Consider the following 23,691-nt stretch of genomic DNA (forward strand, 5'->3'; position numbering starts at 1 on the left):
AGCAAGATAAACACCCAGAAAATTAGGACAAACTGTGCATCAGACTAGAGAGAAACCACAGATAATAAAATAGAAGTGAAACGCATGTTAGCTAAAAATAATAAAATTTAAAGAAGAAGAGGGCTAACTAGGACCAAAGTCCTGTGAATTCAGTACAAGCACCCCTATATCTGCCTCATGAGTGTCTTGATTGGTTTCCCAGCCGAGATTCCTAAAGAGTCATCTTGCTCCAATTTAACACCTTTGTTATATATCTATCTAATTGAATATGTTATTTTGTTTTTAGCCACTTCTATTCCTATATGAAAGCAAGTAAACAGTCTAAAATATGTGATGCGCTATCAATAACCTTTCTTTAAAAATCTTCACTCTAGGGGATCCCTGGGTGGCGCAGCGGTTTGGCGCCTGCCTTTGGCCCAGGGCGCGATCCTGGAGACCCGGCATCGAGTCCCACGTCGGGCTCCTGGGGCATGGAGCCTGCTTCTCCCTCTGCCTGTGTCTCTGCCTCTCTCTCTCTCTCTCTGTGACTATCATAAATAAATAAATAAATAAATAAATAAATAAATAAATAAATAAATAATAAAAATAAAAATCTTCACTCTAGACAGTCATGTTCCTGGAGTGTTGACGAACAGCAAGAAGGCAAGTATGGCTGGGGTGGAATGAGGCAGAGAGAATAATAGCAGAAAAGATCCAAGAGTTTATAAAAGAAAGGTTTTCACTATTATGCTTGTGAAGTGGAAAGCCATCAAAGAGCTCTAAGCAGGATATTTATACGATCTGACTTGTGTTTTAAGAGGATAACTTTGGCTGCTCTAAGAGAAATGGGGAACCAGTTAAGAGCCTCCGTCATTAGTCCAGGAAAGTATCATGGCACTTTGCACCTAGGTATTTGTAGATAAAAGAGAGAGGGTTGACGAAAGAAAGAGAAAAGACAAAATAACTCCAAGATTTGGGGCTCTAGTCTTTGTAAGCATGGAGTTGCCATGGAATGAGATACCGTGCCAAGGCGTAGGGCATACAGAGAATGAACAGGAAGCAGTGGCTCACTGAACTCACAATCTAGACAAGGAGATGGATGAGAAGAAAGATATTGACAAAAGCAAGTTCCATTTCTTATACTCACTTTGTACCAGGCACTGAACTAAATATTCTACAAACATGACACGACTCAGTCCTCATAATGACTTGATGTGGTTGATACAATTAGCCCAATTTATTGAAGGAAAACTAAAGCTCAGCCAAGTAAAATGACTTGCTCAGGATCTAGTAGCTGAAAGAGAATTGGTTTGAACTCATATCAGTCTAACCTCAAACTTCTACTCCTAACTGCTATATTTTAGTCTACCTCTGGTTCAACTTCCTCTGAGGATGTAAGGTGGGCGGAATATATGAAGTCTGCCCATGAGGACAAGGAGCAGTTTGCCTATGACAGAATGATTGCAGGATCACTTCTAATCCATAAAACAAGAAGGATGGACTCAATGATTTCCAGGGTTCCTCTCAGCCCTAAAAGCCTATAATTTTAAAACATGGTGATGCTCCTTTTCACTAAAGTGAAAGTCATTTTTACGCCTTAAGATTGAATAGCATAAAACACAATTCTCTTATTTACACAAAGCTATTCCAAGCCAGGCTGAATTGAGCCTCAAGCCTTATACTTTCCCATTTTGAAATAGAAAGGGCATTAAGGGTAGAAAAAAAAAAAAGCAGTGAACTTAGAAGGGTAAATGAGGAAATGGAAAAGACACATCTAAAGGCCATATTCATAAAATAAGCAAGGGAAATAAAAAGGAGGTTTGGAAAATTGTCATATTCCAGAAAACTGAAGCATGTTTACATCTTTTATACAGACACATCTTGATTATTGATGAAAAAATTCAGTGACAACTAAAAAGTATCCTGCATGTAAATAGAAACTGTAATTTTCATGGTCTTTCTTGTTCCAAATCCTGGTTTGTAATATCACACCTTCAATTTATCACATAGCAAAATCATGTGAATAGCAAAAACATCTGAAATATTTTCACCCAGAGAGGACATAAATCATGTATAGCCAGAGAAAGATAATGCAATATAGTTATATCTGCCTCTGATTTGGGATATATCTGTGAGATTAAAGCAAAATTTGGCCTTAGATTTAAGGAATCACAAAAACAACTTTGGGTTTAATTAGAATGTAACAAGCACCATATTTTTCTTCATCATCATGACTAAATTTATAATGGTTTTCCATAATGTACGTATCCCTGCAGCAGTAGGCAGCTATGGATATGCCACTAGATTTGCCAACATTGAAGGCAAATAGTTACGGTGAAAGGATAACAAAGTGTTCTATTAGCATGAAGAGGAAAGGAGAAAGCTCTAAACTCTAGCTTTTAAACCATGCTTCATGGAATCAGAGCATCCTAGCCCCTTTCTCTCCTCACTTCATCATCCTTTAGACGGCTCCATATGATGTCATTTACCTAATGACACCTCAAAATTTCATTTTAAGCTTTTAAAAATCTGTAAAACTACATCTAAGATTATAATGAATGGGTTAGATATTAAAGATATAAAGAAAATTGAAGACTTTTGTCCATATATTAGAATCAGTATTGGTTCTGGGGGGATTGCTAGGGAAAATGACATTCATTTATTATAATGGCCATTATTTTCCTAAAACACACGGTAAACATGAAATCTACTACAGAATGTTCAAATAACATGAAGAGACACCTCACTGAAGCAATTCAAATAACTGGTAATAAAATATTTGGTCTTCTCTGAAATTAATTTAATATAAATGAAAAGAAAAGCACACTTGTGAATAGATAGATGATAGATAGATTTCATGTCAAATTAGCAAAGTGTGTGTTGCATGTATGTGTGTGTTTTAAAGATAACACTCAGTCTTAGTGAAGATGTGGCTAAATATATATCCTAACAAGAATTAAGGAAAAAAAAGTTAATTTCTAGAAATCAAATTTAAAATATATAACTAAACACGTTAAGAACATAATGCTCACCTAGTAATATTCCATCTAGAACTGTATCCTAAGAACATAAACAAAAGCTGGGCCTAAAAGATATTCTTTAATAAAATAAATAAACTAAATTAAATTAAAATTAAGATAAGCATTCTACAAAGATTTATCACGATTTTAGATAAGCTGCCAGTGTAAGCACATATATCTAATTCTCCCAATTCTCATATTCCTATAGAATATTTCAAAATATACATATCAGTGGTTCTCAGCATTATCTGTACATTAGAATCTTGGAGAAATTGTAAAATCCCTAATGCCCAGGGCACAGCCCAGACACTTAAATTAGAATCTCTGTTCTGTATTTTCTTGTCCATTGCAGCATTATTCACAACGGCCAACGCGTGGAAACGAACTCAGTGTCTATCTATAGATGAATGGATAAAGAAGGTGTGGTGTGCGTAGACAACGAAGTAGCATTCAGCTCTGAGAAGAAATGAAACCCTGCCAACCGCACCAGCATGGATGGATTTGAGGGCATTATGCTAAGTGAGGTAAGTCAGACAGGGGAAAACAAGTACTGTATGATCTCACTTATATGTAGAATCTAAAAGAAAGTCAAATTCATAGAAACAATAGAATGGTGATTGTTAGGCCAGGCAGAGTGGGGGGAATGGGAAGATGTTGGTCAGAGGGCACAAGCTTGTAGTTACAAGATGAATAAGTTCTAGGGATCTAATGTATAGCTTGGCAATCACAGTAAACCATACTGTATCACATACTTGAAAGTTCCTAGGAGTAGAACTTAAATGTTATCACTGAAAAAAAAAAAAAAAGTAATTACATGAGTTGATGGAGGTCTTAATTAACCCTGTTAATGTGTGGTGATCATTTCATAATGTATACACACATCTAATCATCACCTTTACAATTATACACTTTACAATTTACAATTATACAATTGTATGCTTTACAATTATACAATTGTATAATTATACAATGTTTTTGTCAATTACATCTCAATAAAGTAGGAAAAAATAAATTAGAATCACTACATGAGATGAGGGATATTAATGAAAGAAAATTTTTTTTCACTGGGGGTGGAATCCAGGTGTCAGTATTTGTTGTCTTCCCAGTGTTGCAGGCAAGATTAAGACACAGCGCTTCAAATCTTTGCTCTAAGGAGAGCAAAAAATAGACTATTAAAAAGGAGTGATATAAGGGTGCCTGGGTGGCTCAGTTGGTGAAGCATTTATCTTCAGCTTGGGTCCTGATCTCAGGGTCCTGGGATGGAGCCCCAGCTGGCTCACCACTCAGTGGGGAGTCTGTTTCTTCCTCTACCTTTGCCCCTCCCATCACTCCTGTTCTGTCTCTTTCTCTTGCTCTCTCTCTCTCTCTCTGTCTCTCAAATAATAAATAAAATCTTAAAAGAAAAAGAAAAAAAGAGTGATGCAGGAGCAATGTTTTCTACCTGGTGAGAGTATGCAAACTTCCATTTTAATATTTTCAATTCCCTAATTTTTTTTTTTTTTTTTTTTTTTTGCATTTCCAGCTAAGATCTTTTAAAAATCCTTGCATACAATACCAAATGGACACTCTAGGCTCTGCTGGCATATGATTCCTGGTGACTTCAAAGCAATGGCTTAGGCTTAGGGAGGAATGGCTTGTCTCCCTCATGAGCACCTTCTGTACTATACCCTTTACTCAGAATACAGTAATCTGAACAACTTTTGGAGAACATAATTGTAATTTGGATTAATTTTAAGGTCAACAAATGAAAAGTAGGCACGTACAAAGAGACTTCGGCCAATGGAGGAAATAACTAAGTCCCCAGACTATACATCAAAGGAATATTTTTAAAGGACTATTCAAGGATCTTGTATGTTTACTAATATAGTATGCAATCTAATATTAAATATCTGGGTCTGTAAATATAATCAGGGTCAAGGAGGCTCCCAATGTTCTGTTAAGTAGCCTAAGGAAGCATACTAACCCCTCAGATCACTGTGATAGCTTGTGGATCAGTGACTACAGCAGATATTACCTACATTAATGAGGTTCCAATGCTCCTGTTACTGAAGTGTGTGAAAAAGAGAGAGAGGGCATATCCATGTGACAGCCAACTTCATGTCATTGACAGAAGCCATAAGAATTCAGACCAAAATGTTAGGTCATTAATATGATATCCAAATCTAACCCCAAAACGGCTCCATCCAGACATTTATTTATTAATGTTCTCTATGTGTGGAAAGAGGTTTCCAGGTCAAACACTTTGTGATCGATTGGGGCAGATCTGACTTTAAAGTATTAAGTGTGCTTACTTATATTTCCATAAAGTCTCTACTGTATAATTCATGTTTTTGTCATCAATTGGAGTCACAGAGATCCAATTTTATTTAAAGATTTTATTTATTTATTAATGAGAGACACAGAGAGAGAGAGAGAGGGGCAGAGACACAGGCAGAGAGAGAAGCGTGTTCCCTGCAGGGAGCCTAATATGGGACTCGATCCCAGGACCCTGGGATTACCACCTGAGCCAAAGGCAGATGCTCAACCGCTGAGCCCCCCAGGTGCCCCACACAGATCCAATTCTAATGCAAAAATATTAATCTCAACAAAGTTTGATTAAATAAAGCCAGTACATGTCATCCTGAGGTCAGAACTCATATTAACTTTCAAACCCAGAAGCAAACCAAAGAAAAGAATCTCTCTTTCATATTCTAGAATCTTTTATGTCATAAAAACAAAGCCAGAGTTTGACTTGGGGGACAAAGGTCGGACGTGGCTATGAAGTTGTATTCTGCACCATGTCCATACTGCTGGGCCTAAGACTACATGTTAATAGTAGGTTGACCATGTTTGGGGACTTCATAATTTCAGTCTGCTTGAATGTGGAGGACATGAGAATTACATTAGGGCCTTGGTTAAAACTTCCTGGAATTCATAGAACTTAGGATTGGAAGGTGATCATGTCCAGACAGCAGCTGTGCCTTATATATTTCTGTATCCTCCACGGAAGCAAGTGCACTGTGGGTTCTCAATGAATATTAGGCGATTGCACACACTTGTGGAATGACCCTCCCACATGGGGCAGACATCCTCTCAACAGCGTCTTTGACAGATGGGCATCTGGCATCTGCTTCCATGCCATCTATTGACAAGTATCTAATGATCTCCTGAGGACATCCATTCCCTTATTCAGCCCCACTAATTGTTAGAAAGCTCTGTCTCATGTTAAACTGAAAGTTGCTTTCATGTAATGGGCCCCCACTGGCCTGAGTTTTGCCCTCCCTAACAACACAGAATGAATCTTTTTAGTCTTATACCTGATAGTTCTTTAACAATTTTAACAAAACTAAAAGCCTTCTCTCTCTCCTTGTTGTGAGATCATCCTAGACATTATCTTCTGGGTAGGATTTAGATTGTTAATTTTAATGTTAATACTCAATGGTGTCAAGGATGGAAGATAATATTCAAGGCAAAATTAAGAGTGACGCTCTTATATCTTATAATCAGGAAATTTGACACCGTGAATGCATGCAAGGCAAGTTTCGAACAACTACAACATACATGTTTTCTTCTGTGAAGCACATTCAATAATGTATACCAAGTTTCTGGTCTTGACTTCTTCCAAATTCCATTTCTGAACTAAGAATCCTATCATGTCACTTCCATGCCTAATATTCTTCAATGATTCCCATGACTTTCACTTAATCAACAAAAATTTATTAAGTTCCTATTATGTACCAGGAGCTATGCTATGTCCTGGGGTGCCAGAAATGATCAGGGAAGCATGGTCCCTTCTCTCATCAAGCTTAGAGTCTATGGAGATGTGTCAGGAAACCATTAAACAACTAAGAAATAAAATTTTGGATAAAGAAAACAGGGAAAAACTGATTGGAAATGAAGGTCATACATTAGGCAGATCCTCAGGGAAAGCCTCTGTGAGGAGGTGAAATTTAAGCTAAGACCTGTTTGATGAAAATGAACAAACCACCATAAAAGTAGCAGCAAGCTTGTTTTTTTTGCTCTTTCTCCTAATGAGCTTTTTGTCATCTGCAAATTGGAAACGCATTCCCTCAACTCTTTACCCAAATCATTGATTAAAATGTTGCTGGGACAGGGTCAAGAAGATGAGAACGTTAGGCACCTCAGAGAGTCTCCTGCTAGACTGTCTCATGCAACATCTACCTGCAAGGACTTTGCAAAGCAAATAATATGTTTTTAAGATTTCAAAAGCAGGGCAGAGTTTGTCCCCCACAAAACTCCCATGAACCACAGAGGGGACATTGCACTGCCTCTCGTAGGGTTCTTTTCCTATCTAGCAAAGCCACCTGGTGAGTACCAAAGAAACATCCCACAAATGTATTTCAATGTATTGGTGTATTGGCGTGTAGAGCCAGCCTCAGTGGGAGCTCACAGCATGCACCTCAGCCCAAGACAAGTCAAACTTCCTTTCCCAGAGGAAAAACACGCATGCCTTCCGTGGACAGCTTGCCTGCTCTAGTAGCATATTGTGGAGGTACCAGGTGAAGCCTGGTAGGAGCCTGTGCTGTCTGTGCATCTACCTGGGAGGGGTTTGAGGGCAGGGTTCTGGAAAGGGGAAAACGGAGAAGTGACACCTCTATACAATCTCACTTGACCCTGCCACTCGTCCTCTGTGACCTGGAAAAGAAAAGAAGCCTTACACAGCTTCCCTGTGTTCTTTATTTGCATCAAATTAACTCTGAAAAAGATACAGTTTTTCCCAGACCATGCCTTTAGCTGGAAAGATCTCGTGTAAATACTAAGCACCAATCTTATTTGGATTACAGCTGCTAACCTGTCAAGCACACTCATTCACCCAAACTCTTTATATCCTGTGGGTTGTCTTACTATGCATCGCCTACCTGCAGGGCGACTGCTATGATCATGCAAGTTTTACTTTGCACAAGTATGGAAGACACCCTTGAAATAAAGGGATTTGCTTAGTCTTTACGATCATTTCCCAGAAAATGGAAAATGTTGGAAGGAAAGAGAGCCTCATTCTAAATGGATTAAAGACACCAAGTGGGCTAGCTGATGGCCTGCTTCATAAACAGCCATGTAAGAAGCGCCTTTCGAAATGAGCTACTCAAGGATATTCGGTACAACACTATTTGTAAAAGTGAAAAAAATGTCCATCGTCTGGACTCCAAATGTCTGTCAACAGGAGAATGAATAAATAAATGTGGTTTGTTCATGTATCAGTATAGCATAGATCCACTAAAAAGAATGAATTAAAGCTACAAGTATCAACGTGGGTAAATCTTAAATATATAGTTGAAAATGGATTTGTATAGTGTAACATCATTATGCAAATGGATAATGCACAAAACAATACACAAATGGGGTATGGATACACACATTTGTAGCAAGATGTGGATCTAGTGCACAAGCGGACACACATCAACTTCAGGATCGAGTTTATCTAAGCTCAGGGACGGAACAAAGGAGATTTGGAGAGGAAGGGCACAAAGGAGTTTCACCAGGGTCAATTTTATTTATTATATTTATCCTTTGAATGTAAAATGCATGCGGAAAAATATGAACATTTGTTAAATCTGGGTCACAGTTATATGGGTACCTGTATTTTCCTGTATGTTTGAAATAACTTTTTTTTAAGTGAAAGAGAAAGGCAGTTAAAGCGTCATTTCCCCAAAGGAGCTACTATGTTGCTTCCCCTCTGATAATGAGATCCCTATTATTCACTGGCTTTCCAATTTTTCTTTTTTTAGCAAGAGAGCCTTCCTTTCAAATGAAAATTTTGATGGATTCCTAATACATACAACCAATAAAAGCTGAGGTGCCCTGGAGCCCCACTTTCTCACCCTCCCTATATGCAAACTAACAGTCCTCAAAGATACCTCCATGGAACCCAAGGCTCCGCAGAGCACAAAACTTGAAATGACAGATGTAACTAATGGTGCGTCCCCTTTGACCTGGATGCCAGGACACGACGAGCTAGTTTCCAAGCTTTAGGTCAACAATCTATGGTCAGAATGTTTGCATTTCCCCCTTTCCTCTCCTTCTTCAGCTTTACTGGCTGGTATTTCTTTGTATCTAGAGCCTGAATATAATAAAATGGCCAATCTTCAATAATTGACAAAAATTAATACTTCTCAACAAGTTTAAACTGGCATCTCTTAACAGTCCTTCCTACCATTATTCTCACTACCAGAGTTAACACTGTTTGTGTCAACCGAAAAATATTTTAAAAAATAGAAACACGAAAAGAAGATCGTTTTTTCAAGAAGCAAATCTCCCTTAAATCAAAGGAAAGTAATAAAGGACTTCAGGTAAATGCAGTTACACATGTTTATAAGAGAATACAGCATTAGGAATTTCGAAAATCAGAAACATAAGATACATCATATAAACACCCTTCAACTACTGACCAACACAAATATTTAATATGACATTTCTGTGACTAATGATGTATCAGTATGGAAAGCTAGTAAAGACATTTAAACTTCAGTTTTATGAATGTTCTTAAGTTTTAGCATTAGATTTGTATTAACATATATTGTATTCACTTGTTCTGCCAAATGGTCTTATACCATACTTAGGGAAATGTCACACCTTTGTTCAAGAAGCCTATGAAATAAAATATTGCAACTGACCATTCTGATATACCAAAGTTCAAAGTCATGGTTCCCAAAAGACCCAAAATAGCCCTGTAATGCAAATATGGCTTGTCAAACATGACACATGTTTGTGGTAGCTAAATAGATATAAGTTTGTGTAGATGAAGAAGCAGTGATGGTGATGCCATTGAGTCGCTGGCTTTTAATATGTCTATCTAATGAGAAAAAGCCACTTTGTGGGGAAATTACACGCGGTAGCAATAACACGAAACTACCTTATCAACTGAGCGACAGCCACCTGGTGAGCTGAGTCTCGGATAAATCACAGGACTGCAGTAGAATGCTAATGGTTGCTTTCTGGCTACGCACCCAGGCTTCCTGTCCTTATATAGACCCCTCCCTGGTGTTACCAAGGAGGACTCCCACCATTTTGACGGGAGCATCCTAGCCAATCCTGCCTTCACACCAGGGCCAAGACTTGCCTGGTCTTGGAAAGCAAAATGAAACCTTCACCAGCTGTTTTTCCCTTGGGCTGGCTCTCCTTTTAAATAAAACAATTAGTCCCCTTCTACAGACACTGCTGCTATTATGGAGTGAGTACTGAGGAAGTTGTCCGGGATGTGAAGGACATTATCAAAGAGACTACCCTGTTAGAAGAGGGATCTGGGGGCAAGGCAGGGATTTAAAGGCAGGCAGAATGAGGCCAGACAGAGGCAAACCAATGAATACCATGTCTTATGGTTGATCAATCTAAAATCAATCTACTTGCCTGAAAATGAACTTTTTTAAGAGATCAAAAAACGACAGTAATAGTGATAATTTTTTGGAGACACTATGTTTAACTCAAGTCAGTTGCTAGGCTATCCTTTAAAGCAGCATATGACCTTCTGTGGGGCAGGGTGGAGGAGGGGATTATTGGGAGAAAATGTGGGAAGTTCAAAGGACCACAGAAATGATAAAATGCATAGTGAAGTTTTCATCAGGAAGGTTATACGGCCTAAAAAGCCCAATGAAAATAAGTCTAAAACATGATTGGAGAAGAGTAAAGGTTGATGAAACACCAAGATAGATTGATTACTAATGTCAGTTGTGATGTCCATCTCTAGATATCTGTAGGAAAAGAACAGACAACGCTCAGGGTGAGATTTACTCATCTGCACAAAATCAGATGGGATGACCAGCATCATGACCTTGTGATCAAAAAAAAAAAAAAGAAAGAAAGAAAGAAAGAAATGCAAACAGTCCCTTGTATATTGTTTAAGGATATTTAAGGATTAATTCTAGAATTTCCAACAGGCAAGAAGTCAACACAGTGGGTCTAAGAATGGAGATCAGACCAGTGTGAAGCGAATCCATCCGGCAAATGCCCAGTTTATCTGCAGGGCAGAGTTTGAACTCCAACAATATACAATAAACTCTTTATTAGTCTGACAGTCAGGAAGTGGAGTGCTCCAGCTAATCAAATATTTTTTGTTAATTGTTACCACATGCAGAAGGATTACAAATTTTTAAAGAATGAGAATAAATTAAAATACACTTAACACTGAAACTAAACTGATTATAATTTAATCTTTCTCTAATTATTCAGAATGCATTTCAGGGTCATCAAGAGAAGCATAAATTATCAGCGCTTGATGACTGTGCAGGAAGTCACAGTTTTTCTAAAATCCTGGTTAACAAAGAATTCACTGCAATAGTTATCATTTGGGGGATTTATGTGCTAGGCATTTTTCTGGGATATGAAGTATGTCATTAATCCTCACCAAAAATAAAATTTCACAAATGACAAACTGATATTCATAGCGCCAGAATAACTCGTCCAAGGTCACACAGCATGAAAGGGTGTCAGAACCAGGTTTTGAATGCAGAACTATCTGTCTTTAAAGAATATGCTCTTTCACTGTGTCAAATAAGCAAATCCTTGTTGTGTAGAAGTATTCATAAAATATGCTGCCTGTCTGTACAAACCTTACAATGGGTCATGCTGTTTGTTCTTTCAGGAGTGCTGAAGAATATTTCCGAGTCACTCTTGAGATTATTATCATATATTCACGAGGGCAGCAAGCTTTGGCCATGAAATATTTTTGAAGTTTCTTTCTAAATGAAAGGCCAACTGTTCATTCAAGGGATCAACAACACAGGCTGAACATCTTTGGAAGAAAAATATTTTAAGAGGCTAAGCCAGCGTGGTCTCAGCCACAGAACAAAATGATCCACCAATAAAGGTATATACACTTAATGTACACTCATGTACCCCCATTTTATTCGGTAAAATAATTTTTTGTGATATTTGGCTTATTTTTAGCTATAAAACGTACTTGACTAGATTATTACTCATGAAACAATGTGGCCATTTAAGATTATTGAAGAATTTAGGCAGTTTAAATCTACTAAAGAAGTGAATTCCACTTGTTAGGGGAGAAAAAAAGTTATTTTATCAACAGATGTGATGCATCCTGCCTCTCATCATCTACGTTTAGTCCCAAGCTCATTAATGTTTTCACTTGAAACATTTATGGCTTCTTGTTCACCTTCACTCACCAGCGCCAATTAAAATTCTTCAAGGTTCAAATGCCTTTTCTTCCTCCACCCATAATGGTTTCACTTATCTCTAAAGCAGGCAGTGATTCCTATAATGGAATTTCACAAACAAGGGGGGAAATGTGGCTGAACTTTAGAATGGTACAAAATAATCTCAGGCCATGATACTGTTTCATTAGCTAATCTCATTCACACACAGGAGACTTTGCTGTTGCTGAGATGACCCTATTCAGGGAGACAGGTCTCCCTCCCCCTCCTCTGCACAGAGCATTTCCAGATAAGCCTTAAGAATTTCTTTCTATTCTGAAAGAAACTACTTTCATCTCCAGCACCAGGCTGATATTTTCATTGTGTTGAAGAAAAATCCTACCTAAACAGTAACTTGGGGGAAAGAAAAAAAAAAAAAAAAAGACCCTGATTGAAGTAAACTCTGTGCTCAAAAGTTCCAAATAGAAGAGGAGACTTCCCAGCTACAAAGTCTCTCTGCAGAATGATGGTGGGAAAGTAATTTTGAAAATGGTTGCAACCCAAGTCTTCATTCTAATTCAGGAGCTCACCCAAACACAAAAGTTTCACACTCAAAAAAAAAAAAAAAAAAAAAAAAATCACGCTCAAGTCAAATTTAAGGAAGGTGAAAATCACTGCACTGCCTAACTGAATTAAATTATGCATGTATGGTGAAGCTTGGAAATCATACTTAACTGTCTTAAAACTTGATGGATTAGGTAGGGTTGGCTATGATCATGTCGTGAAAGGTGATTCCACTGCTCGTGATTGTAACAGCCCTGGACTTGTTCAGCTGGGGATTTTATACTAACACTCTGGACTGATTTGTTCATTCTGTTTCCTCCCTGATATGTTATGTTCTCTGCAATAACTTTGTTGAACTAGAATCTGAGGTGACCCTTCTGACTCTGATCTCCAAGGGATAACTTTCTCGGGGGAGGAAAAGTAAGGTTCATTTTCGGTATGAGTGACTAGAAGAGGAAACACCCAGATTGAAGGTCAAGAAAATGTTACCTGGAAACTGAATCAATATCAATAGAAACACTTCATTGAAGAGCAAGGTCTTATTTTATCTTATTTTATGTTCAGCTAAGAAAGGTGTTCACATTTCACATTAAGTAGCTAAATAAGAAGAGTGAAGAAAGTAAAAAAAAAAAAAAAAAAGGATATTAATTCCTTAGATTTAATTTTATAGCCTAACAAATTATCAAGAGTTGTAATAAAATATGATCCTTGACATATCTGAGTCGAAAGGATATTTAGAGGGTCACAAAATTCTTAAACTGGAAGGATCCCAAAAGAATCGCTAGTTCAACCCTTTCCTTTTTCTAATGAAGAAATTGAGGCACGGAGGAGTTTAGTGTATTTATACAAAGAGTTTAAAAACCTTTGGCATGTATTTCAATTGTTGTCAGAGCAAAACCAAATTTAGTATCTAAAGGGTATAATTAGTACCTATGCATAATACCAAAGCATGAAAATTATCTCATAATAGCAAAAACAATCCACCATTTCTTTTTTTTAAAAGCAAAATAGTGGTATAAATCTAAATGTTTTATTAAAATTCCCAGGAGTGATTCAGTTTTCCTTCTATTATTTACACTCAATTTCCTAATCAACCATTACCCATTTACTGAGCAGCTACTAAATTTTAAGTCTATAGCTCAAAACTCCAAAATTTAATTCTGGTCTGAATTATGTCATTAAAAAACGGTAAATAAAATCTTTATACACACTGATCCTGCCTATGAGCTCTTGTATGTTTTAATAATCTCCATCTCTTCTGAAGATGGTTTTCTCCCTTACTTCCAAGGATTATATAATGGGCCTTCAAGACTCAAAGTATCTGTCAACTCCCATCTATTCAATTGTCTTATTCAACATGCGCTTACTTGCAACAACAAGGCCCCGCAATTGCACAAGGTGCCCATGAATCAGTTTTGGCGCCAATTTTTAATGCCCGTATTCATAATATTGCTGATTTTTTTTTTCTACGCGGTGGCAGGCTTGCTATTGAAAAAATAATATAGGATGTGGTTAACCAGTTACTCACCCAATTACGAATCTGGGAGAGCTGACAGATGCGATATTTATGTCACTACAGAGCGACTGACCAGCATAAGTAATGTCAGAGTTATAAATAGAAGATAAGACCACAGAGAGGAAAGCTATAAAACTGTGAGATTAGCACTTACAGCCTAATTACCAACACTGCAAATCCAAACACTCATATCTTCAGTGCACCCAGAGCTAATCCCCACTGATGAACTCACAAGACCTTGATTTACAAAACATAAATGTCAATGTATTAATTTATAATGGGGAATATTCCTTTCCAAGCACTGGGAAACTCATGTTAAGTTTCCTGGGTAGGAATGGCTGACACTTGGCTATTGACTTCTCCCTATCCTTTCCACGAGCCCACTCGGGTGTCCGGCAGGATCTTTATTTACACCATTAATAACTTTATTGACACCCCTGCCAATCACACTAAGATAAACCTTACTAGCCTTGTTCCAAATCAGTGGCTTGTAATTCTCAGGATAACTAGGAGGCCGAGTAGTAATCAGGTTACTTTGGAGATCAGGGAATAAGGGCTGATGTAAGCAGATGCCCGAGGACCACTCCACCTTGGCCCAGGGAAAAACCTGAGACATTCACCTTCTCTCAATTCCAACAGCTCTCTCATCACCTGAATATTTCACCATCCCTCTTTCCTGAAACAGGTAAAAAACAAAACAAAACAAAACAAAACAAAACAAAAAGAATCATTATCTCTTCAAACCCATGTTGTTATTTCCTTTGGATATTTACCCAGAAGAGGAACTGCTTGATCGTATGTTAGTTCTATTTGTGTTTTTTTTTTTTGCGGGGGGGGGGGGGGGTGCGGGGGGAACCTCCCTACTGTTTTCCATAATGGCTGAGCCAATTTACATTCCTTCCAACAGTGTGTTCCTTTATCTCTACATCCTCACCAACTCTTATCTCTTACCTTCTTGATGATAGCCAAGAGATACACACTCCTATGTTTACTGCAGCATTATTCACAATGACCTCAGATATGGACACAATCTAAGGGTTTACCACCAGATGAATGGACAAATGGTATGTGGGGGGGTGTATGTGTGTGCACGTATATGTGTATATATATATATGAAATACTATTCTGCGAGAAAAAGGCAAATACTCATCTTCAACAACAAAGATGGAACCTAAGGGCATTATGCTACATGATATAAATCAGACAGGGAAAGATAACTACTGTATAATATCACTTATATGTGGAATCAAAAAAGGCCAAACTCATAAAGACAAAATAGAATGGTGGTCACTGGTGGCTGGGGGCTGAGGGAAATGGGGCTGTGTTCTTTAAAGGCACAAAATGGGAAGTAAAAATAAGTTCTGGAGAGTTAACACACATCATAGTGATTATAGCCAACAATGCTGTATTATAAACTTTGAAGTTGCTAAGAAACTAAATCTCAGTTGTTCCCACCACAAAAAAAAAAAAAAAAAGAAATAATTATGCAACGTAATAGCTAACATTAGGGTGGTAATCCTATTGCAATATATAAATATATCAAATTAACATGTTGTACACTTCAAACTTACAAAACGTTGTATGTCAAATATATCTCCTTTAAAAGTCATTGTCAGGGAATCCCTAGGTGTCTCAGAGGTTTAGCGCCACCTTCGGCCCAGGGCCTGATCCTGGAGTCCTGGGATCGAGTTCCACATCAGGCTCCCTGCATGGAGCCTGCTTCTCCCTCTGCCTGTGTCTCTGTGTCTCTGTGTCTCTGTGTCTCTGTCTCTCTGTCTCTCATGAATAAATAAATAATATATTTTTAAAAATTAATTAAAAAATAAAACTCATTGTCAAATCCTTCCTCTTTTTTCACCTTTTTCAAGATTCCACTGAGTCTACTCTTCATTTTGGAAAAGTAGATTTCCTCCAGATAAACTATGCTTCAATTATTTTACAGGTCACTTTTATAGTTATATGAATAAAACTGAGTTTCTGTTTGCTGTAACGTCACACAAAAATTACTGGACAGATTGTCATAAAAAAATGGAGAAGTTAAGTTTGAGATAATCTGAATATCTTGGGGAGTATCTGGGTGGCTCAGTGGTTGAGCGTCTGCCTTTGGCTCAGGTCGTGATCCCGGGGTCCTGGGATCGAGTCCCACATCGGGCTCCCTGCAGGGAGCCTGCTTCTCCCTCTGCCTGTGTCTCTGCCTCTCTCTCTGTGTCTTTCGTGAATAAATAAATAAAATACCTAAAAAAAAATCTGAATACTTTCTTAAAAGACTTTATAGTAGTCTTAAGATTCACTGAGGGCCTCAGGTAGTAGGGAACCTTAAGAAATTATCCCCTCAGAGCAGGTGAAACTGAATTAAAAAGAAGCACAGAGCAATGTCCATCTGCAGGGGACAGCAGAAGTGTTGGAACGCTACTGAGGGAGAAGGTAACGAGTGGATTTCGGTCACAGGGCACACAGGCAGATTCTCTGGTGTGTGACTGAGCTGCTCCAGGAAGCCTATTCCCATGAAGCAGATGCCCCAGGTTCTCTGTTTCCAGGACGGTGTGTCTGCTAAACGGTGTACGTCCCTAATAATATCAACACGTGCCTCACCCGGGTAAGCCTGGCCAAGCAGCTTAGCAACCACCGCCTGTGTGTGTGCATGTACGGTGTGTGGGATTCTGAGCGTCACCAAGCTCTGCATCAGTCATTTGGTCATAGTACCTGTTCTCTAAAACCCCTAAACCAATCACACCATCACAGCAGTTTAGAAATGTGCGGGAAAGTCAAAGCACAGAATCTGGGATTGGCAGATGTTGAAAGCGACTGGATAATGAATATCAGTCCCTTCTCTTTGCGATGGAGAATGCTGAGGTCCAGATGATGGATCTGGGCCAGAGTGACAGATGTCCTTACAAGTGTAAAGTTGATACATCAATATAGAAATATAACGTCTAATATTTTAACGTATTCAGGGCACATAGGGACATAAATCATCTCATTTTATTTCACACTGACTTGGGGTTAGGCAGACCAGTGATTAGCATTGGTCCCACTTAACCGGTGAGCAGGATGACATTCAGGGTCCCCATGGGCGCTCACCCGAAGGCATGTCACTAGAATGGGCCTTGGTGTCTGTCTTCACTCTTCAAGCCCTGAAGACGTTTGACCCCGTCAGGCTTTATATGGAGAATAGAAGGTAAAGGTAAGTAGGGAAGAAACAAAATAGGAGAAGGTCATCTGGCGTCTGTCTAAGGTGAACCCTGTAATCCCGGTAACCTCTGGCTGTCTGAGTTCGTGTGTGGTCTGCGTGTGGAGGTTGGTGGAACACAGACATATTGAAAAGTGTTTTCTTTGCGACTTTTCAAATTCCACAGGCCTGTACACTATCGCACGCAAACAATTCTAATGCACGGACTTCAAACCTTGTTCTTTCCTCTCTATTCTGACCTCGAGTCGCCCTCATGCAGTCCAGCCAAGAGCAAGAGTGCCACGTGGATCTGAGGTCCTACCCCACATGCATCCAAGACCAAGAGCTATGAGATGAGCTGCTTCATTGGGGCTAAGTGGACAGAGATTGGCCTTGAGAAGCAATAACTCGATAGGTAGGGAGTGGAACTCTAGATGCAGGTACCTGGGTCTCTATTCAGCGCTTGCAATGGATTTTTAATTGGTTAGTTTTTCTAAAAGGTCAATGGATTAACCTTTGAGATCTTTCCTTAATTCTTAGGATTTTTTAAATGCCCGTTGAGAAAAACACAGGTGCTTTAACACATTTTGTCCAGTTAAATGGGCCTCTGTGATCTGAAATTGGCCCAGGCAGGTGGCTGCCAGGCCTCTGCTACTTCGGGAAATGGATGTATTTCTCCTTTACTGGCTCTCCGTGGGAAGGAGAGGAGGGAAAGGAGGGCGGATGCTGACAGACAACAGCAGGGCGATTCTGTGCTCAGCATCTTGTCTTGCTGGTATACCCGAGCTGCAAGATTTATAACCTTCTTGTTACAATGCATCAGCTTCACCACTCTCAGTGAAGTCTTCAATAACTTCGATGACATCTTGCTGAGGGGTTTTGTCATTAAAAGCCTAAAGCTGGTCATTAACAAACCTTCTCTGCAATCATCTACTGCTGTGCTAACTCAGGCATGGATCTGACGGGAAAGTTGGGCTGGCTCAGAAACTTTCCAGAAGTCTACTTTTTTTTCCCCCCTCTCTATGGGGTATATTTCTTTAGGGAAAGAAAATACAGTTCCCAATTATTTAATCATTTATATCTCATTACCCATTGGACAACTCTTCTCCGATAGACACGTCCAAATTCAACAAATGTGTAGAACACCTACTACACAGCATTAATGGGAGTCAGGGCTGAAGATATAATCATGAAAGAGGCATAGCTCCAGCACTCAGAGGGTCCATGGCCCTGCTCCAAACTTAGCCGCCATTTACAGAATCCTTTGTAATGTTCTAGACTTTGTGTTTAGGCTTTATTGGCATCGCCTTGTTCATTTTTCACCACTCTTTAGAAGACAGATGTTCTCATTATCCCTATTTTAAAGATTAGATGGCGGAAGAATTGTTTGTTTAAGAATCATCCCAAAATTATTGAGCTTGTGAGCAGCCAGAACCAGGTCTCAAACCCAGATCTTGTCTGGCTTCCCTCAAGCTCGTGTGCTCCAAACAACGGGATGTGGGCCAGGAAGGAGGCAGAGACCATGGCATTCCAGGCTGAGGAAAGTAAAATGCAGGCCTGTGCTGGGCACATCCTCAGGCGGGTGAGGAACGGATGGAGCATAGGCTCAGATCCCCTTTAAGGAGAATTGGGGTCACGGATGGAGTGCTACCCCTCGGGAGTAACCTCGCCTGCTCCACACCCTTCCTCACCTCAGCAACATTCCGATTCCTGAGGCATCCACTTGTGTGTGTGTGTACGTGTGAACTTCAACTTTCCTGACGAACGCAGCCTGCTGGCTCTGGAGCAGCAAGGACTGGTCAAATTCTACGAATATAATAGAGATTCCTACGATGTGAGAAAAGCTTAACTCTTTGAAGATCACTGCCTTCTGAACCTATGCAAAAATTCGTGTGGCAGGGCAGTTGCAGCCCCCCAGGTGCTGGGTGGTTATTTCTGCTGCCAATGATTTAATTTTTCACCTAATCTGGCAACACTCCTGATGGAAATAATGAATGGACGGAGGCCGTTGCTGCTTTCTACTCCACAGAAGTCAACCGTAGAGAGCCAGAGGGCCTACGGTGCAACATTCATTAAGGGGTTCCCCAAAAAGAATGATGGAGAAGCCTGCAGGTATAGGGGAATATTGTGCTAGAACTTAAATACTTGGTGGAAAATTAAAAAAAAAAAAAAGTCTTAGCATAACATTTTTAAAATAAAAAGTTAAATAACTTGGGGTGATCAATGAATTCTTAAGAGTACACATTTTGTAATGATAATAATTAATAGCATTGGTTGAGAGCCTACTGTGTGCCAGGCAATTGCTGGTTGGGGGTGATTACACATGAGCTCATTAAATGGAATCTTTCCAACAACCCTGTCAGGAAAAGTGTTAATCCATCTTTATAGATGAACAAACTGAGAGTTTGGGAGGTTGAACGATTTGCCAAAGGTCCCTCATCGAATCACTTGCAGAGCTGAAATATAAGCCTGGTTATATGTTCTTGCAAGTTTTCTGTATCTCTACTGTGTTGCTTTCCTTTTATCTGTATCTATATTAATTAAAACACAATTATTTAAATAACACAATGATTAAAAAGGCATTAGTTGATTTCTTTCTTTCTTTTTTTTTTTCTTGAAATGACATTTTTCTTTTTTTCCCCCCTTTCCCAAAAGGAAACAAAAACATTAGCTTACTTTTTACTGCTCAATTAATTGCCGTGGGTTTCTCTCTGTAGAGATCAGTAAGACCTCCAGGCTGATGTCATTGATCCAGCTGTAGTGTCATTATGTACCTGTCCGTACGTGTGATGTTAGAGAGAGGGTTTTGTTTGTGGGGATCATCTATCTGACTCCCTGGGTTCAGGCGGGCTCTCACCTGCAGCACTTCCCACGAACGTCTTCCTTGGCCTGTTATTATTTTTAATCACTCACAGGGTGCTTCTTACTAGTAAAGTTCTTGCCAATCTACATCTTCAGCACTACCTTAAAGGAGTCTCAGGACATTGATTAGTAAGTTAAGCTCCACTCCCCTGACGAGAGGCAGGACTGGGGGAGGAGAGGGCAGTCTGAGCTTTGTCCAAAAGGTCATTGGACTTGTTGGCTCCTGCAGATTTCAAGAATCTATGCAAGTTCAGAGTACCAAAGGTGAGGAAAAGGTTCTGTGTGGTACAACAAGCAACTACTCTGAGTCCAAAAGCCCTGAACTCACAGACCTCATCAAACACCAAAATAGTGGTAGTAGCAGTAAAGACGCATATATTCTGCTTGGTTCCAGGAAGTATTTCTTAGTAACTTTGTGATTTTGAACAAATGACTTAGCTAGCCTCTTTGAAACTCAGTTTTCTCATCTGTATAATAAGAGCAATGGCCTCACCTCACTGTTCAGAAAATGAAGTGTTATGTCACCATCAGTTAACGCTCTTTGGAGTGTCCACACTCCACGTGAAAGAAAACCAATCAGATTCAGGTGAAGCAGAAAGAGCACTTAATTATGAGCAAAGGTAATGTCTCTCAAGAGCATGCATGCATCTGGGTCTGAGGGAAAAACTGGAATTATAGGCTCAAGTGTCACCTGAAGCTCTTCCTATTTCTTGCCTCCACTTCCTCGATGCACCTACAACAACCCTTCATACTACTCCTTAGCTTCCAGGGCAGGACATAGCTACCAACGGCTCACAAAGCTACATTCTCCTGCCCAACCTAGACTAAGAGACAAAGCAACTGGCCCAAATTCTAAATCTCAGGGAAGAACAGGGATTGGCCTAGGTTATGTCATGTGCCTACATTTAAATCAATGAATTCTGTGTTAGGAAGAGGGGGATGTTATTCTACTGACGTGGCTGACGCTGTGGTAAGCCTGAGGTGGATATTTCATAGAGAAAAGAGAGTAATTACCAGAAAAGAGTTTTACAACAGATTAAATAATCGGTGTCTACAACAATATGTAAGAAATAGCTATCACTATACCCACTCTAGAAGAGAGAACACGTATTTTTCTTTTGTCAAGAAGTAGATATCTGCACATTTGAAAGGCTACATCTTTTAAAAAAGCAAAGTAAATATAATACTATGTATTAATTACAATAAATATAGATCACCTAATGTTAAAAGTCAGAAGAGAACATGCATACTGTGAACAATTAATGTCTTAAGTGCACGGTATTTTTTCCATCTGTTTAAAGACACAATTGAAATTCAATAAGTAGAAAAACAGAATTTTGTCTCTAATCCTATTCTCCTTCTCTGCCCTTCAGAAACCCAAATCTTCTCACATTTTCCACTCTCACTTTCAATTACTTTTCTATCTTTAAGTTGTCTTAGTTTGTGGGTCTACTACCGCATTTTTAGCGTTAAAGATCTAAGGGACTATATTAAAGTACTTGAAACGATTTCAAAGAGCAATGAAATGCCCCTATATGTTAGCAGTAAACGGAGCACCAAGCTGGAAATGAAGAAAGCCAATTTCTATTTTTCTCCCTTTTCCCAAAAATACACAGAACAATTTCGGACAAGTCATTTGTGGTCCTCATACCATCCATAAATCTGCCTGTTGGTAACCAGCTTACTTTCCTCTAAGAGGAATGGATTAACTCTAAATAGGGTTTACATTTACAGGGAGAAAGAAGAGTGGAATCTCAGAAAACTAGACATTTCCTGTTGTTGTTGTTGTTTTAATCAGAAAGTGAATTCTTACCTAGAGAAAGAATTTGTTTTGCATGTAATACAAAAGAATTATTTCACTTGGATCAAATCGTAGGAATCCAATTGCCCTCTGCCAATAAACTCCATGCCTGAGTGAGGGGCTGAGGACAATATATTTTAGGTTTTGGAAAGAGACCATTTTGTGTCACTTTCTAGAATTCTTTCTGGCTGATTTCAGTATATTACTAATTTTGGAGAGAATAATTCTAGGACCTTTCAAATAGAATGATAGAGAGAAGTGTGCCTATCATAGTAAAAAAGGAAATTGAAAGACTCATTTTACATTGGATTTTGTTTCTCTGATATGATTCCTTTATAGGGAGGAGAAATTAAATTTATGATGCAACAGTGTTCCAAATAGATGCTGAAATGGGGAAATTAACTGGTGTAGAAATGTGTGTTACCAGTTGGAGATTATTCCTTCACATTTGTTTTCAAATATGAAGAGAATTCCATGGAGAAAGAACAGTTGCTAGAATAATAATATTGTCTTGAAATAAAATCCACAGATTCTATGTGACAAAAACCTGTTCTTAAAAGGGGCTGTTTGGTTACAGCTTAAAGGAAACACATAGTGATGGAAGACTCATTTGAGGCTGAAACTCAACCAAAGCCATTTTAATGTTTGGTCCTTTAAAAATTCTGTCAATTCATTTCTTGGTAGTTAGGATATAAAAAAATATGCAAATAGGCATGATGTAGTTGGTCCGTGCTAATCTTTTTATAATAACTAATGTTCTCTTTCAGCAGCCACTACCCCTTCTGTTCATGTCACCTTCACCCAGGAGTCACAAAATACTGAAGACGGTTGCTTTTACTTGATTAAATTTGGGGAGGTTGAAGCTAGGCCCAAATCCTCACCTTCCTCTTTCCTAAATACTTTTTCTCTTCTCTCTTAATTACATGGCTTTACACTGATTTACATGAATTTCAGCTTTCAAAATCATTGGTCTTTGCTGAATGCAAATAGGCACATGGGAAAATTATATTAAGTTTGCACAATTGATCTTTCATCATTTCAAATGGTACCTTTGAACAATTCCTGAAATGTCTGTCTGAAATACTCCCAGCGCTGAGTGTCATCAAGAGATGCAGGGTCACCCTGGGAAAACCCATTCTCAGTGATGTAAATTACAGGGTTATTATATGTGTCCTGAAACAAGAGAGCAGAAGTTTTATTCCAAACAGATGTAAAAAGAAAAAAAAAAAAAAAAAAGACTCATAAAATCAGGTGCATTACCCTCTATCTTCTCTAAGCTACAACCCAAAACTAGTTTTCATCAAATTGCACTGACCCTATTAACTTAATTTTCCACGCACTGACCTTTTATGACTAACAATGGAAAATCAAAACTGTGCAAATGTCCATGAAGACAGTCAAATGACTCTTATCATAATGAGAAGACAGAAATATCTTTCTTCCATCAGCATCTGCTGATTGTCACTACTCTTTAACCCTTTGGTCCCACCAACAGCTACACTCTCTATCCCCCCACAGCAAGGGTCCTAAAAATCATTAACTTAAAATTTTAATTTTAGCTACCTGGACTCCATCCAGCATAACAGAGGCCCAAAAAGGATCCAACGATTTCAACCCTTAATATGCTTTTTTTAAAGAATTATAATTGTGACATCAGCCTGAAAAATATGCCCAAGCTATTCCTATGACCACAACTG

At 38.8% G+C, this 23,691-nt stretch overlaps 1 protein-coding gene across 1 annotated transcript in view; it reads right to left on the reverse strand.

Annotated features, from left to right (window-relative positions):
• Positions 1-23,691, reverse strand: part of LOC112918935 (cytosolic beta-glucosidase-like) — a 108,169-nt gene that overhangs the window by 37,405 nt on the left and 47,073 nt on the right. The window contains 1 exon segment of the mRNA XM_025997289.2: positions 23,044-23,167. Coding sequence (XP_025853074.2) covers positions 23,044-23,167 — 124 coding nt within the window.

Source organism: Vulpes vulpes, chromosome 14, assembly GCF_048418805.1.
Source record: "Vulpes vulpes isolate BD-2025 chromosome 14, VulVul3, whole genome shotgun sequence".
Lineage (NCBI taxonomy): Eukaryota > Metazoa > Chordata > Mammalia > Carnivora > Canidae > Vulpes > Vulpes vulpes.